The sequence below is a fragment of the Patiria miniata genome, unplaced genomic scaffold (genome assembly GCF_015706575.1).
Source record: "Patiria miniata isolate m_02_andy unplaced genomic scaffold, ASM1570657v1 HiC_scaffold_20, whole genome shotgun sequence".
In the NCBI taxonomy this organism is placed as follows: Eukaryota; Metazoa; Echinodermata; class Asteroidea; order Valvatida; family Asterinidae; genus Patiria; species Patiria miniata.
The window spans coordinates 1,189,120-1,206,736 of record NW_024037059.1 but is presented as its reverse complement, the minus strand read 5'-3'; the positions used below and the strand labels follow the sequence as shown (position 1 = coordinate 1,206,736).

Sequence of the window (17,617 nt, the reverse complement as noted above, 5' to 3'; positions counted from 1 at the left end):
AATTGCATTGCTCTGGCATGTGCTCAGATATCATTTAAAATGGTATTATTGATCATAAACTACAAGGTACATAAGGCCTAAAAAATAACAGTTCTGCTTCCGGTTACCCTACCTACCCTATTTTGACAGCCCCTACCCTAATTTTTTTGGGAGAATGAGGAAAAATCCCTGAAAATCATCAATTACTACCTTTTACCCTTGACTACACGCAGACACCTACATATGGTCGAACACAAAAAAATTGCCCCCTTCCCAAATAATTTCCCTACCTACCTACCTTATTTTCAAATGCAATGTAATCGGAAGCAGAACTTCCTCTTTTTTTTTGGCCCGAGGACACTCCTTATCCCCAATATGGGGAGGCAAAAAAACACCCTTATTTCAAAAAATATTACCTGCAATGCTAATGTAAGGCCCCATCACCCAACTAAACATCGTGCAGGTGTTTCTTTTAAAAAATCCAACAAAAATTATCCCGGAATTATCTTCTCCATTCAAAATGAATACCAAAGAGCAAGTTTGATCAAGGACCAAAGCTAACCATAGTTCAAGTAATTCTGATCTGATGCACGCTAGTCGACAATGGTTGGACTAGTTTATGTCGTCTACCTCGGTTGGTCATTCCGCAATTTATAGCTGGTTATCAATAGCAATTTTTTATAGCATGAGGGTACTAATTATCAACAAAAATGGCAGAAAAAAAAAGAAAACTGTGAGTGCTAAATGTCATTTTCATAGCATATTTTTCCATATTAGTTAACAATTCTGTCACTTTTGTCACCATTGTACAATAATAATGGTGATTATGCAAGGTGTCCTAAAATTACACAATAAATATCACTGTGTAAATAAACACACATCCGTCAATTTCTCACAGTTGTCGACATGACAGTGCACACTGTCTGAAACGTCGAATTCCACACTGCACCAACCGGTTCTTTTCAGAACGACACTTCTTCCAAGAAGAGATTTCTTTCCACATGGTGTTACCCGCAATTTTGTCTTTTTTTATGTCATCTGCCATGCAAAGCTTTAAGTCATATACATGACAATAGTTCGATTTGAGTCGTTCACACTTCAAGTTTAGTGTGCATGCGCTAGCTACGTCACAAACCAACCACTAGTTGACCATTGGTCCTTGATCAAACTTGTCTCAAGAGTCTGAGAGTCTTTGAAGGGTCCTCTTAACTTTCTAGAATTGAAAATATGGCTCTCTCCGAAACGGGCATTGTTGTCTACGACTATGGCTAATTCACTGTAGTGTGCAAGTGGCAAAACCAAAGCCGCAGCAACAACACCTGATTTGGACATGGCTAGCCTATTGCAGATTTTCTAATGGTATCACCCTGTTTTTGTTACATTCCACTGTATGCCGGCCCCCCGCCAGCCTCGGGCACTACCCAGTTGATATTCTGGCTAGGGTCCTTGATGTCACAGGTCTTGCAATGGACGCAGTTGGCCGCGTTGATCTGTAGCCTCATGCCTTCACCCTCTTCTGTGGGGACGTACTCGTACACACCTAGCAAAAAAAATAATGAAAATAGCGCCAGGTTTAAGGCAGCAATGCATTCTACAGGATGAGTAAAAAAAAAACGGAAAACAAACCCCCAAAAATATATTTCATATTTACAAAAGTATGTAGCACCAAAAATGATAATGACTGGAAAGCCAATTTAATAAACCACATGTACTTTTAGATGAAAAAATTACTTCAATTGCTCAGTCCGTAAAAATTATATGACCATTTAAACGAAACAGTCCCTTAGATCTGTTTCATCCAAAAATGCGATTTCAAGAATCGTCGTTACAATTGTCTTCAAACATAACCAGCAATAAAACTCAGTTTAAAAGTTAAAAATATTCAACAAAGTCATTTTGAAGGCCCATCTTTAAAAAATAAAAGGTGGATTCTATAAATCCTATTGTTAGCCAAAAGAGGGTTGTTAGCCAAAAGTTGTTAGCAGGGTTGTTAGCCAAAGCAGTCTTTAGGCCTAGACATAATAGTCATTGGTAGAAAAGTTTTTGTGGGGCAAAATATTCCAAAACACAGCTGCATAAACGCTTGGAGACAATCAAACACCCTACCTGCAGGGCAGAACCTCCCTTCCGGCCCGTCGTATGTACCCAAGTTGCACTCAACGGGCACAGAATCGTTCATGAGTGTCAGATGTGCCGGCTGGTCACTCTCATGGTTGGTCCCGCTCAGGGCGACAGAGCTGAGCAGATCAAAACTGACCTCATTGTCTGGCTTGGGGTACTCGATGGGGGTACACTCAGAGGCTGGCTTCAGGGCCTCAGAGTCCCTTCCTGGTGGGCCGAGGAATGGGAAAGGAGATGACCAATCGAAGGGATTAACACAAGATCAGTGTTTAAAGATAGAGTTGACCATTCACAGCTATCCAGAAAGTAACTGATTAAACTATTGTTGAAAAGCTTACTTGGTTTAAAGATAGTAATGGCACTAAACTCCCTGTGACATTATTCTTTCTGGTATGCTGTCATTTTGAAGAAAACAGTAAAACAACGCCATTTCCAAAGATGCGTCAAGTGATGCATTTTTGGAAACTTCCGTTAGTAGTTGGTTTGTAATTGGGTTTGTGAATGGGTGCACACAAGTGATGATACCACGCACACGTGCGCGCAGTTGCTATTATTCATCGGTTCAGTGCGTGACATCCATAGCTGCAATGGCCTGAATGAAAACAATTCGCTGATGCAGATTCTGGGCGCAATTCAAATCATGACTCAGCAACTTGAAATTAAGGTCCTAGAATAATGTTTTCTCGGAATATACAGCATTCACTGAGCTACAACTTCATCAGGTTAGTTGTTAAGCATCCTTCTTAAGATTTTGAGCACTTTCGGTGCCTCGAACAAAAGAAACGCACGTGTGTCATGCTAACGCTTGCGCGCACTTCGCCTATTGGAAAAAACAAACTACTAACGGAAATTTCCAACGGTGCCTCTTAAGACGCACCGTTGGAAGGGCCTTCTTTCGTTGATTTCTTCAAAATGACAGCTTGCCAGAAAGAATAATTTCACAGGGCGTTTAGTCCCCTTACTATCTTTCAGCCAAGTATGTTTTTCAACAATAAATACGCCAGTTATTTTTTGGATAGCTGCAAATGATGGACTCTGGCTTCTATTAATCAGAGAAGAAAAGGCTGGCTCTTCAAACGAAGCTAAAAGACAACTTGAGCGTCTCTCGTACCTGGGTGTTTCAGCGTCCAAGGCTCCATGCCTCTGCCCAGGAAGTAGAAGAGACCCGTGTACATAATGGTGCCATAGATCCCCAAGGGGTTGTTGAAGGAGGGGCGGATGTTGCGCACTTGGTACAGCTCCTTCCACACCCAACTCTCCTTCAGTCTAGGCTCGTACTCTTCTACATATAAACCTGGAAGTTCGAGGGAAAAAAATCAACCATGATGATGTGAAGGAGTTCTTTCTATATTATATGCCATTCAACTTGACTGGCTGAGGAAATGTTGAATTTGATGGAGGTCTTTTGCACTGGAGAAATGAAAATTTTAATATTGGGTTCCGCCCTTTAACTTTGCAAGCACTAAATACCCAGTGCTGTTTGACAGCATGTGAGAAGTCACATACTTGCTCCCGTAGGGTCTGAAGTAGTGTTGTGCAACCCAACCCGAAACCGAAACCGACCTGACCCGAAACCGACTTTGGTAGGTCACCAAACCACCAGTAGGTCACGTTGTGAGTCCTGTACACCGTGTACGGTATGATTCAGTTACAGAGAGACGATTAGCAAGTTTAGGCAAAAAAGTGGACACAGTTGCCCAAGCCAGATATTCGGTTTTTCTGGGGTCGGTTCCGTTTCGGGTCGGTTTGGTTTTCCTTGAATTTTCGTTGGGTCGGGTCGGGTCGGTTTGAGGGAGTTCAGATCGGTTTGGGTTTGGATTCGGTTTATATCTATACTGTTTCGGGTCGGTTTGGCCTGGTCAACCCAACCCAATGCACAACACTAGTCTGAAGCTCATGACCTTTCAAACGCTTGTACAGATATCTTAAATGTGCGATATTGAGCTTCCTGGGGTTAGCTGGTCAATTTGAATTGAATATTGTTCTACAGTCAGTGACTTTGGATGGACTTTTGTGTCAAGGGGATGTAAAGTTTGATAATAGGTTTCACTTAGGCATAACTTGTGGAGTGCTCAAATCAACCACATCTTCAATTACATCATGCATGTCTGTGAGCATCAATGACGACTCTTTGGTGGAGATTTAACCAGAACATCTTTATTTTTGGCTGTGAATCTCTCAATCTTACAAATTCCTCTAGAACCTACCGCTGCACTTGAAAGTATTTTGAAAGCTACAACGGTTATAGAGAGCTTACCTTGTGTTTCGGAGGTGGGGTTTTCCTGAGTGAGTTTATCGAATAAGGCCTCAGCAGCCACCGTTCCACTCTTCACTGCATTGTGGGATCCTTTCACTTTGGCTACATTCATAAAGCCAGGACTGCAGCCGATCAGCATACCGCCGGGGAAGGCCAGCTTGGGAAGAGACTGTAGAATAACAAAATGATTGGGATGACTTGTTATCTGAGGCAAGTTTGTTTGGTCTAGGATATTATTTTATGTTAGGTTTTGCCCTTCATTAGCGTATTTATAAACACTGTGTACTCAGAGTTGTCCGAGGGCTTTTAAGGAAGAAATAACCAGCTTACTTAGGTGGAACTCGAAACCAAGACGTCCTGCTTAAAACTAGAAAGTGTTTTTGCAAACCAAACCTCCATGTCTGTATCATCTTCTTTATGCAGAATTTTCCTTTTGCAGTACGCACCTCGGCATAAAACCTTCAGAGAAACTTGTCCAGCTCACCAGAAGAAGATTGCTCAACCTCAGAAAAGGTTCAGTTCTTTTGCAATACTGTAACTCGTAAGAGTTTCTACCGCATTGTGGACAACTTTTTTTTAGTAGAGGAGGCATCTTTATTATCCGCAATATTCTTCAGTTTGGCATCATCGAGCTCCGGAAAAAGCTGCTTAACATTTACGTATGCCGCCATCTTTTCATGTGTAGCTGGGACGATGCTCACGCGTGTGTACTACACCCGTGCGATAGTTGCACGATTGCTTCGAAAAGCGCATGCATAGTATTTACCCTGTGCGTGAATGTACTCACGTGCGCGCTTGGTAAACAGCACAACTGGCGGCTGGCACGTGATAGTGAATGGACCAGTGAGAATTGGGCTCTCGATCATGAATATGTATGAGGTATAGTAAAACTTAATAACGGTTGGAAGTTAGTAACTGTGTAATATGTCCAGGAGTTAACTAGCTTTACTTCCCGGACCCGTGTAAGCATTGACCAATGACAGGGGTGCATTTGGCTCATGAATATGCATGAACTGACCTGTAAGCCGCCTTCGTTGAGCGCCCTCGCGCCGTACGCGATCCTCTTCCCGCCTTCAAACATCGGCCTAATGGACGGATGCTGTTTGAATTTCTGGAACTCTTTGAAGGGGCTGATGTAGGGATTGGAGTAGTCCAGACCTAGGACATACCCGACGGATACTAGTGGGGCGCCCTCGTCCAGATGATAGCAGAAAGAGCCGCCATACAAATCTTTGTGCTGCAAGATAAAAAAAAAAGAAAACCAAAAAGTAAATTGGATGAAGCAGTAACTTTGCTGCACTCTACAGCATGCATTAGGGACTATGTCAATTATTTAAAAGGTTTGGATGTGGTCCAATGGTTACGTGTTTGACTTGTGTGCCGTGGTACATGGGTTCGAACCCTGACAGGGAGCATGGTGCTTGTGCTCTTGGGCAAGGCACTTTACTGCGATTGCCTCTCTCCAACCAGGAGTATAAATGGGTACCTGTGAAGGCTGAGACCAAATTGCACTTATCTCGAGCTGCTGCAGAAAAATGGTCTCATTCCTGATGAACAGGGATAATAATTGTGATGCGCATTTGATCATATTCATATGGAATTTGCGCAATGCATAAATTATTTTTATTATAATTATCAGTAACATAATTTCTTGTCTTTCGCTACAGATACGATGTCATAGCAAACATAGCCAAGCTCTTGCTACATAAATCAAAACAGTTTTCAGCTTTGGCTACCCAGACAGGTCTACATATTATGCCTGCTGCCCCCTTGTGACAGAAACTCACCAGTGGCCATCCGACAGTGTGTTCAACTAATCCTGGGTGATGTTTACTGGGTTCAACCTCCCACAACTACAAATCAAAGAAAAAAAAAATCAAATACATGAAACATTTTAACTCTAAAAAGTAAACGAAAACTGCAAGTTTGTTGAAAAATTTGCTTCAGAATTCTGAAGGCATCTTCTACACCTAAAATAAGTGACACAGTGAACACATTTGTGGGTGTTTGAAGAATCAAACTACCTTTCCAATTTTGTAATGTCATAATGTAACTCGCTATTACCTGGATACTGAAAAGAGAAGCACTATGCTTAACAATTCCTGACTGCTGTGATGTGGGCCATGGCACTATGAACACCCGAGGAGTACATGATTCAAAGCCATAATATACCAACGATGTATGTACTTGCCTCTTTCAGTCCAATGCCGTAGGTCTGGGGCTGACAGTCTTTCCTGAGATCAAACTTCTTGAAGAGTTGTTTAGCCAGGTGGCCGTGGCAACCCTCGGCAAAGATGGTACACTTGGCATGGAGCTCCATGCCTCGCTCAAACGTCGCCTGAAATCAAAGAAAGGTCACATTCATTGGTATTAAATCATATGTTAGTAAGCATGTCATCCGACAACTTCTGCAAACACAGACTCATGCTTACATTTGTACAAATTTTGTTCAGACATTGATGCTGGTTTAAAGATAATAATGGCAGTGAACTACCTGTTGATGTTATCCTTTCTAGCGTGCTATCATTTTGAAGAAAACAATGAAAGAAGGCCATTTCCCAAGATGCGTCAAGTGACACATTTCGGGAAATTTCCAGTAGTTGGTTTGTAATTCGGCAAATCCCTGAATGGGTTCACGCAAGCACTGTCACGACCGTATGCGCGTGGTTTCTATTTTTTGTCGGTTCAGAGTGTCATCGCGTAGCTGCAATCGGCTGAATGAGAACATGTTCTGGATGCTGATTTCCGGTGCAATTCAAAACATATAAACTCTGCAAGTTTGAATTGAAATCAAGATCCTAGAATATTGATTTCTCAAAATATAGGGCCTACAGCATTCACTTAGCTGAAATTTCATCAGGTTAGTTGTTAAGCACCCGTCTTTAGATTTTGAGCACTTTTGTCGCTTCAAATGACAATGACTCATGTCGTTAGAGAAAATTCAGGCTACAAATGTATCAAATTTTTGAAAAAAACCCCAATGGATTGTTACAAAATGTCTGAATAGTTAATTCCATCATACCTTTGGTGAGCCATCCTTGGCAATGCCAACGTCTGAGGTTGCGATGCCTTTGACGCTACCATCTTCATGATATAGAATCTCACTGGCTGGGTAGCCTGGGTAAATCTCCACTCCTAGCTCCTCGGCATGCTCACCTAACCAGCGTACCACGTTACCCAACCGCACAATGTAGTTACCGTGATTATACATGGGTAGACCTAAAATAAAGAAAGGTAAGAAAATATTATGACTAAATATGAAACAGCTATCTTATACCAAACAATGCTATACCAAACATTCGGCTATACCTCATAAATATTCATGATCAAATTGGAGCATGTCATTGGCCGATTCCCAATTGGCTCCAAATTTTTGTGTACAAACTACAAAACGTACCGAACATGCGAGCATGAAAGTTCGTTTCCTAACACTGTTGTGGAAAAATGCCAACAGAAGAGCGACAAGAGGCTATTGTTTCCCCAAGGAATAGAAGGAGAAAGCCACCCATTGCTGTAGGTAGTAAGCTCAAAACTGTGTAATTACATAAAGCAATAGTCGCCACGTGTTCAAAGTCATCTTTCAGTAACAACCAGGGCGTGCAGGGTTAAATTCTGAAGGGCGCTACTTATTGAAAAGCAAGTACCGGAGCACTGGCAGCTTAAAGACGCTATACTGAACGATCAAAATATTACGAACTATTTCTGTGGATCCCGCGATGTTCGTTATAGCGGCATTCCACTGTATACACCTGTTATGCAGTTAGCAGTAATTTAAAGCTACAAATGAAAGCTGCATCAATATTTACCCTTAAAAATTGGAATGGGAATGCGTCTCTTCTCTGTCAGGAAAGCAAATTTGTCCTTTGTGACGGGCGTATGGAAGGGCAAGCCTTTCTCCTTCCAGTCCGGTATAAGTTCCTCAAAGGCTCTGGGTTCTACACACGCACCCGAGAGCGTGTGACCACCTGCAAAACAGGACCAAATAAAATGGTTGGTCGAACAAAGGACAATGACAGAAGTGGGATTCCAACTTGGAACTTCGGGAATCTTGCACCGGTGTTCTACTCACTAAGCTTTCTATTTGTTCCACAAATCAATAACAAGTCAATCAAGCCAAATTACAACTCAGGTCACAGGCCCAGACCAAAGAACAGGGATGTAGTTCAGTTCATCACAAGTCCAGTCACAAGTGAATCTCAAGTCCGTTCACAAGTGTAGTCATAAGAAAGAGTGGATGAACAATAACAAAGTAATGCCTACATAGTTTCGAATATTGAATACTAAATTATTTCGAAAATGAACAGCCGTACTGGACGACTTGTGATTTGCTACCGATGACTTGTGATTTGCTACCGATGACTTGTGATAACGTGTGAGGATATAACTGACAATTCGTGTTAATTACAAGAATCAACTCCTGCAGAAGAAAACAGCGTGATACTCTGACTCACCAATCTCAGAAGCCTTCTCTACCAGGCACACCCTGAGGTCCGTTCCCTTCTCATTGCTCAGCTGTTTCAGTTTGATGGCGGCAGCCATACCGGCAGGCCCGCCTCCCACGATCACTACGTCCACCTCGTCTGCGTAACGTTCCATCTCCACATCTAATAGCAAAAGAAAGTTAACATCCATAACCACCTTCACACACTTATCAACACTGAGAGTACAATTCATTTTTATTGGCAGCGAGTGAGAAGTATATTATTTTGAATACAGATTAGAATCTTGAGTCAATTTTAAGTGGGTCATCTTCACTAAAATGTATTAAACATGAAGACACTATACAGTTGTTAATGTACTGAAAATTTGGAAATTCTGCTTTCCTCGTCCCATTTTTAAACTTCAACACCCATACCTTTCCATCTTTCGTCCTTTTCTCGGGGGATAACTGTGTAATGTGTTGTGATTTTTGGCGTTGATGTTGTGGAGTACAAGCTCTTTGAAGTTCTTGCCAAACGACAAGCTGCAATTAAAAAGCATAAAAAAAAATGTAAAAAAATAGTATCTTTTAAAAAGATTTGAAGAGGAAATAAAGAAAAAAAGTTATTATCATACTTACACTATTAATAGTGTAACTAAGTATGATGCTAACTTTTTTTTCTTTATTTCCTCTTCAAATCTCTTTAAAAGATAACTGAAAAGACATGATCCACATTAGTTTGAAGAATGTCAGGAAACATTTTAATAAAAAAATGTCCTATTTACTTTGAAGGAATATTAATATGAGCAGGTTTATGTAGCTTAATCCTTTGAAGTAAATTTAAATAAAATTTAGAACTATTAATATAATACAATTAAAAAAATCATCCTTCCTGATGAAACCTGTCAATCATGTCGAAAATAAAAAAATAAAACAAAATAAAACTTTTAATACTAACTTGGTCCATAGAGCAAGGTCCTAGGCCTAGGCTTGGTCCTAGGCCTAGGTCTACTTATTTTACCAGCAAAAATAAAACAGAAAACGATAAAATAAAAAGATGAAAAAAATCCCCCCAAAAATAATAAAGAAACATGACAAAATATAAACTAAATTAACATCATAACCTCCCCTTTATAACAAGGGCAAATTTATTTTACTGTGTAGGTTGTCATTAATATTTTGACAAACTGGTCCATCCCTCATCTATTGTGAATTCGTGGTTGTTTACGCTACACAGAGCTTACGCAACACGCCCGCTGCCGGCGGTGGCCGGCCGGCCGTGATATGATTATGATATCACTGAATCGTCAGAAAAGTAACGATCCAAAGTAACTTGGCCTAATAACACTTAATCATGTAAAATACAAATCACAAAAGCGCCAAAAAGCAGACAATTGTAATACTATTTCAGCTTTTCTTTTTTAAAACAAAATGTAAGGGTTAAAACATCGACAAATTTAGGGTTTTTTTGCTTACCGACACGACACAAGTGCGACGAGGACAGCGCCATTTTGATGGTTATGTCATGTTTATTGGCAAAGCTTCGCCGCATGAGGGCGCGCTCATGTTATGATGGAGATGATAAATTTTGCGGAAGGCTGATCATTTCTGCGTACAAAACTACATGTATTTCGATTTCTGCCATCTCAAAGCATAAACAGAACAAAAATGGCTTTTCATATACACAAGGGGAACAGGGCAAGTCCATTCCGGAAAGAAAAAGAGCGTATTTCGAGAAGGTTTCAGATGAATCTCGAGGCGATTATTGCGAAGGTACACGAGTGAATACTTCATGCGTTTATTTCCGACAGTCACACACAGGCAGATATAGGATCAGCTGGTCAGACATTTGAATATAATGTGTGATTTGTAATAGACTTTAAAATGTGTGAATCTCTTGAGCTGTTAATTGTTGGGGTTGGGCAAGAATGTAAGGAAAGAATGATGCAACCTGACGCCGCTTCAGCGGTTGTGTACAAAGTCTATGGAGAGTCCAGAAAATTTTCTAAGTATTTCCTAACAAACTTGAAAATGTTTGTTTCAGTCCCAGATTCATGTCTTGGAAAGAATTCCATTCTGGGCCACCACTCGTATTCCTTAATATGACCTGAAACGTAGCAAAAGTTGTAAATAGTCTGATGACGAAACACTATTTAACTTTTAAGGAGTGCAAAAATTCTTTAAATACTTTAACTTTTTCAGCCATGGCCCATAGACTTTGTGCAGGAGGTTTGAGTTGGTGGACCAGTATGGAATTCTTTCCAAAGTTTGTTTTGTGACAAAATTTATATATCTGTCATGTCCGACTCGTTTCAGTTATGATGTCAAACAAAATTTATCTTCAAAATATTGACCACATTGATAGGTTGGTAATAAAAGGCTGGTTGGATGCAGTGCAGTTTTATTTCAGTGGAATTGATCCTATTTGGGAGGGCTGAAGACATTGGCACAAGTTGGTGTGATGTTTCCCCCGGGATGATACTATATGATACAGATACAGATGTTTAAAGCAGTAACTCACTGTCCTGTGTTGTATTGCATGTTCAGTGCTTTTCACTAATTTTCTCATCTCACATTTGATTTGTCATTGCAGTACGATCGTCCTTTCAGTGGCAGTGATGTCGTTGACCTGAACGACATGACAATAGTAGAGGACCAGGGTGAGGGATATTATTTAAAAAAAAAATAAAAAAAAAAAAGGGGGAGGGAAAATTATACCTTAATCCTAAAAAAATGATTGAAGAAGTCCACAAGGTGACCAGTGGCAGTGCTGTGTTAAAAATAACACAGTAAACTAGGCATTGAATTAGCAAATGGATGATGACCACTAGTATTTCAGTAAGAATCTAAGATTCTGAAATCGCAAATAGACAGCTATTTTCTCCCCTATGCTTTTTGAACATCTGGAGAAGAAAAATTCATAGGAACTCAACCATCACAATATTTATATCTGATGTCTGAGATAGTTTCCTGTATGTAAATGTCTGCATGAAGGACTAATGGTAGTAATAATAGTCTTGTTTCTCTTGCAGGTTTCATAGGAAGTATGAAACCTCAGAAGATCGGCACCGTCAGACTGGCTGTGGACAAAGCCTCCTCACATTCTTGCCCAGGTATGTACATAACCAAGTCTTGTACACAAATCTTTAACCCCGACCTTCCCAAATTGATAATATATTTGTCTTGACTATATATATTATCGCCTCACCACTTTCTCAAGCCTTATGGCCTTACTGAGGTCACCTCAAGCTTCACTCTGAAGGATATTTTTGAAAGTTTTAAGGGGATCGAAGAGTCATCTGCAACAACAGCCGACATTTGAAGAAAAAAAGTTGGGGGGGGGGGGGGGGAACCCCGCGTCGCCTCACCACTTTTGGGGCAAGCTCCATACCAGAAACCGGAGACTTTTTTTTTTGCCTAAATGTTCTGAACAGTATTTTGGTGATGAGCAGCTCAACAGAATTAGAACTTGGTCTATTTCATTATTCATGTGATTAGGGGAAAACTTTACTTGGCAAACAAATTATTGAATACCAGTTTTCTGAGTGGAATTACCCGTCACTTTGAAGTACCTCTGTCTAGACCTAGGGTTGTGATTTTCACAACCATCAGAAAGTTTGCAAATCAGAAATGTTTGAAATTGTAAATCTCGCTTGCTTATTCAATAAAAATCACATTTGTTTTGTATTGCATCGTATAGGCACTAAATGGAATTCCACCAAGGATAGCACAGACTCTGCCTTTGGCAGCACTCGATATAGCGAGAGTGAAGACACGTCTGGAACTGAGACTATTGCTAACTACAGTTTTCAGGTAAGGGAGGCTATCCAGCAACTCGGCCTATCTTGAAGTTTAAGTCCTGTTGAATTTGATATTTACTAAAATTCAATCGCAACAATTCAAATCATTCTTACACACCACTGCATGTTTTTTTTTTGGGTGCAGGCTACAAGGCTTGCAGGTAAAAAGGAGGCAGAGAAAGCGGACTTGAGACTTGAAGGTTAGTCTAACTGGCTTTTCATCAGATCACCATTTCGTTTGCGAAGATGTAAATTGTTATAGTGGGTTTTTATATGTGGAAAAAGCCAATATGAAAAAACCTGACTGATTCTTTCTCCTTGCAAATGGCTTACAAACAATTGTTAACTATCCTTCCACAGATATTTGGACGAGAAGTGGCTCTCATTCAGAAGATTCAGGCAACGAGGATGTGGAATCCGACCACAGTGGCCCCATCCGTACCCCATCCAAGTCTTCACACCACTCTCCGTCTTATCAGCGAAGGAAGCCAGAGGCCGTGAGGGGCTCCGTGCCTCTTGCTACCCGTCGGAGCTCTCGGGGAAACCTGTCGAGGAGATTTGATGCCGAGGAGGGAACTGAACTCAAAGGACAGACGAGCCGAGTGCTGCCACTCGATGATGAGGACGAGGAGGAATCTGAGGAAGAGGACAACGACCCGTACGAGTTCAGGGAGGAGGAACTGCCCTCCATCTTGGAGGAGAAGAACCGGTTCCTGTCCAAGATGCAGTCCATCCTGGTCGAGAGCTTCATCGATGGTGACGACATCGATGAGATGGAGTCACAGACCGACGATGACGAGGCAAGCACGGGAACGGTGGAAAGCAGCGAGGCGACGGGTGGCTCAATCTCGGCCTGGTCCACGCTGCCTCCCAAGACGCCACCAAAGAGAACCTCCAAGCCCCTGAGGAGGAGTGAGGATTTGAATTTGGACAATGCGAGGTATGAGATCCCTGCGTTGGATACTAAGGGGAGACGTCGTAACTGGAGACCTGCTGAGAGATGTGCCCTGTCTAGCACCGACTCAGATCTCACAGAATGCAGCACCATCCTTGCTGGCAATCTGCACAGTGATCGGGTTTTCTTCCGTTCGTCACACCTACTCCAAAGAGCAAACAAAGACTGTGTCAGGAATCAGCCTTCCCAACCTCCTTTCCAAGCCATTTGTAACAGCACCATGCTGAGTGAAATCAACTCCTCAGAGGAGGTAGTGCCCGAAGAAAAACCTCAGCGATCAAGTTTAAAGCTACCACTTAGAGGTTTAGAGCTCCCACTGGGTGGGCAAGAAGGAGAGATGTGCTTGGGTGAAGTATCTTTGAATCATCCATCAGATGTGAAACCTCACATGTTGGATGAACAAGTGAACAGAACACCAAAGAGAGGTAAAAACAGTAAACCCATCAACTCTGCAAGATCCTTGTTACCCACAAACTCCAGGGAAGTCAACAAGGGAGATGAGAGTACCTCAGACAGGGATATGGGTCAGACAATCTTTCGCACACCCTCAACGAGAAATCGCAGCAAGGAGGATGGTATTATGACCCCTGGATATCAAGACACATCTGGTATCACGCCTCGAGCAAAGTTAAGGAAAGGCCCCAAGAGGCAAAGCCCAATCAGCTTGTCCTCGCCCCGCTTTGACACCAAAGAAATCATGGAGATATTCCAATCCCCCAAACCGTTGATCATACCCGGTGTGGACTTGAAGGATCTGGATCTGACGCCCCGTTGCAGGGTGAAGCAAGAAGGCGCTCCCACTCCGACCCGATTACTGAAGGATGCCCTCCGGAATCTACAGAGCCCCAAGGCCAGAGTGAGAATAGACGGAAGCTGTGGACTCGGAAGCCAAACAGCCAAGGAGATCAGACCACGCAGTCACGGTTCAGCTGATGAAACTGCTCTGGGATGCACGAATCTTAATTCCACAACTTTGACAATTGAAAGGAGTGATGCCGACTTGATGGTTGAGAGAGGTGTTCAATTGGACAGTAGCCCGGCAAGAGAAATTGACAACAACGAGAGTTTTGAAGGTGTCAACACGATTTCCCCAGAGGTTCGTAGTGAGAGAAGGCGCAGTACTCGTTTGAAAGGAGACAGTCCAATCATATCAGAATTACCAAAAAAAGTCCAGAGGATTCCAACGCCGACCCGTGCAAGTCCTGTAGTCGGCCACAGAAGCAAGTCAAAGACAGTCAAACCTGATGACCATATGCATCATTGCAGATCTAATCACACTGACATAGGTGCCTCGCTTCCTGAAAGCAGACAGACCAGAGCCAGTCCCCGGTCTCAACAAAGAGAACCCCGAGACCCCACCAAGAAACAATCAAGTAGTGCCAGGCTGCAGGATCCGATCAAGATGCACAGGCCTTCAAGACATACCAGAGATAGCGATGGCAGTGATTCAGATCCACAGGTTTTGCCAGCATCCAGAGAGTCAGCCCCAAGGAGAAATGAGCCCACAGTTGAGAAATCACTGCAGCAAGCCAAACCAGCAAGATACTCATCAAGAGCAGATATTACACGAGACTCGCAGAAGGAAACACGGACAACTCCTGTGTCATCAAAAACACCGTCCATGTCTAGGAGGGTCGAGAATGGCCCTGTGACCCCAACAACTCGAGGTATACCTTCCACACTATCTTCCCCCTTAAATCACATGTCTTTAGCAACACCTCACAAATTCATCTGCCAGAAGAAAGATAAACTTTCCACGGACTCTGTAACCAGACTAAGTGACCAGAAGAAAGACAGGGTTGAAGCAGTGAAACAAGCAAAGGCAAAACTTCTGGCAGAAAACCTGAGATCAAAGAGCAGAAAAAGTAGTAAGGTAAAACTGGATGCCACACATATGACAATCTGGCAATCAGATGACGATTCTGAAGAGGAAATGGATGTTGATCCTTATTCGCTGACGGCTGATGATTCGTCACCGGGCCCGAGACTGTACCACCAAAGACCACAGCTCGATCCTGTAAAAAGGTCCAACGCCAAATCAATATCTCAAGAGGGTAGGCATCATGACAGGGTCACACGCAATAAAGAATCCGGAATGCTCAGGTATTCCAAAGGGGATCGCCAGTCCACACAGAGTAAAGACCCGATCGCAGACGGTAAGAAATCTGGCAGAAAGAATATCAGAGAGACCAAGTCCTCCACTGTAAACAATGAAGAGGTCCCGTTGACTGGATCATCAAGAAACTCACACAATCCCAGAGACTCTGAGAATCCTGTTGATTCAAGAAAAGCTGATGCTTCTGCCAGGAGCATCAAGGGTCCTAGCATCAGCAAGAAGGAACAGAAAAAGGTGAGCTCCTTCCACAGATCAAACCCGCTTAGCCCACCACCGTCGCCAATCTACCAGTCTGAAGATTCCCCAAGGCCTTCCAGACATGACCAACCCAAGAAAGCACCCACGTCATTGTCAAAGACGGCAGCGAGGCGAGAACACTCGCAGTACTTCTCCGACGAAGAGGGCAACTCCTCTGGGGATTCAGCCAAGTTTATCTCATCAAAACCCAACCAGAGTGAGCTCAGGATTAGAACTGATCCCGGTAGGCAGTCTGAGGCAGGCGTGAGATCCAAAGACAGGAAGCTGTACCGCACGGACGAGGGAAGCAGATCCAAACACAGGACCACGTTCAAGTGCGGCCAGATTATCACCACCCCAATGAAAGGTTTCAAGACCGCCTCGCCCGACTTGCACAAAACCCGCTCACCGTCGCGCAAAGGACGCGTGGAGAAGACTCGCAAGCTGTATCCCACGTCACCTGTCAAAACATACCGTAAAACTGAAATGCAGACGGACCGCAGTTCCGCCAAGAACTCCAGCAAGTCAATCCATGGAAGGACACAAAATCTTAAAACCAGCATGAGGACACTGATGGCATCACCGTCACGTCGCCATGGCGATGTGAGAGCCATGGAAACCAGCAGGCCAGACATGTCCAGCCCACTGAGAGCTAGCGGTTGTAACGTCAGCTCGTCGTACGTGTGTGAGGGACCAGGACACTGTACGAAACCGTTCTGTTTTAACTGTGCACTAAGTGAAGTCAGTTGATCAAAACATGCCATCCATGCAGACAAGATCATGTACATGGTGAGTCAAAAAACGACACCCAAATGTCGGTGCAATTGTTTGAGTGAAGTTCTGCATGTAGCACTTTCAAAATCTAGGATATGAAAGCCCAATTCATAAGCTTTCTTTTAGTACAAGAATCATTTAAATTACTCATGTAATTGTCAAGTTACGAAATTTTAAACACAACCACCGTTTTAAAGTTCTGTCCACAGATCACAAAAAAAGTGTTCTTTAAGCTTAACGAAAACAAATCACATAGGGATGTGTGAATTGTTTTCGTTTTGCTGTAAGAATGCTCACCTTTTTTTTGTGATCCGTGGACAGAACCTTAAAACGGTGGTTGTGTTTAAAATTCCGTAACTTGAAAAGTACATGAGTGATTTGAGTGATTCTTGTACTAAAAGCAAGCATATGAATTGGGCTTTCATATCCTAGATTTTGAAAGTGCTACATGCAAAAATTCACTAAAACAATGGTCCCCACATTTGGGTTTCGTTTTTTTTTTTTTACTCACCCTGTAAATAGCAGCTGCAAGCGCGTGTGCGTTGTGTCAATGCTTGCTTCCATTCACGGATTCGCCCAATTATTAATTTCCAAAAATGTGTCACTTGACACATCTTTGGAAATGATCTTTTTTTAAAAATGACAGCATACCAGAAGGAATAATTTCACAGGGAGTTTAGTGTCATTGCTATCTATAAACCAAGCAAGCTTTTTAACAATAATTTGGTCGGTTACTTTTTGGATAGCTGCAAATGGTCCAATCTACTAATAAACTTAGGGTCAATAATAATTCGTCAAACTATTCATGTAAAATCTGAACTGTAGTTTAAATTATTGATTTATGTATTCTTATTGATTTCTTGTGCAGTAATCTTAAACTGTTTTAGTGTTTGATAATTTCTAATAAAGTACTTAAAATTTCGGACATTTTCCTATTTTAAATATCACTTTCGCCCAT

At 42.2% G+C, this 17,617-nt stretch overlaps 2 protein-coding genes across 2 annotated transcripts; one reads left to right on the top strand and one right to left on the bottom strand.

Annotated features, from left to right (window-relative positions):
- Positions 1–268: 268 nt before the first annotated feature.
- On the bottom strand, positions 269–10,325 carry LOC119728760 (electron transfer flavoprotein-ubiquinone oxidoreductase, mitochondrial-like). The gene is made up of 12 exons (XM_038201137.1): positions 10,254–10,325; positions 9,213–9,320; positions 8,809–8,961; positions 8,164–8,322; positions 7,380–7,576; positions 6,549–6,695; positions 6,145–6,210; positions 5,376–5,594; positions 4,358–4,526; positions 3,212–3,394; positions 2,086–2,307; positions 269–1,519 (listed from the first exon to the last, which is right to left on the bottom strand). The coding sequence occupies exons 1-12, from the start codon at positions 10,285–10,287 to the stop codon at positions 1,356–1,358; spliced, it is 1,821 nt and encodes a 606-aa protein (XP_038057065.1). The 5' UTR covers positions 10,288–10,325; the 3' UTR covers positions 269–1,355.
- Positions 10,326–10,337: 12 nt separating this feature from the next.
- On the top strand, positions 10,338–16,831 carry LOC119728758. The gene is made up of 6 exons (XM_038201136.1): positions 10,338–10,550; positions 11,371–11,437; positions 11,810–11,890; positions 12,478–12,590; positions 12,723–12,777; positions 12,938–16,831. Exons 1-6 carry the CDS (start codon positions 10,446–10,448, stop codon positions 16,633–16,635), a joined length of 4,119 nt encoding a protein of 1,372 aa, XP_038057064.1. The 5' UTR covers positions 10,338–10,445; the 3' UTR covers positions 16,636–16,831.
- Positions 16,832–17,617: the final 786 nt, after the last annotated feature.

Coding starts and splice junctions, on each gene's coding strand:
- LOC119728760 (XM_038201137.1), bottom strand. CDS start 10,287: ATGGCGCTGTCCTCGTCGCACTTGTGTCGTGTCG. Junction 8,962..9,212: donor AAAGGACGAAAGATGGAAAG/GTATGGGTGTTG, acceptor TTTTGCTATTAG/ATGTGGAGATGGAACGTTAC. Junction 1,520..2,085: donor AGGGAGGTTCTGCCCTGCAG/GTAGGGTGTTTG, acceptor TTTTTTTGCTAG/GTGTGTACGAGTACGTCCCC.
- LOC119728758 (XM_038201136.1), top strand. CDS start 10,446: ATGGCTTTTCATATACACAAGGGGAACAGGGCAAGTCCATTCCGGAAA. Junction 11,438..11,809: donor GACAATAGTAGAGGACCAGG/GTGAGGGATATT, acceptor TTTCTCTTGCAG/GTTTCATAGGAAGTATGAAA. Junction 12,591..12,722: donor TTGCTAACTACAGTTTTCAG/GTAAGGGAGGCT, acceptor TTTTGGGTGCAG/GCTACAAGGCTTGCAGGTAA.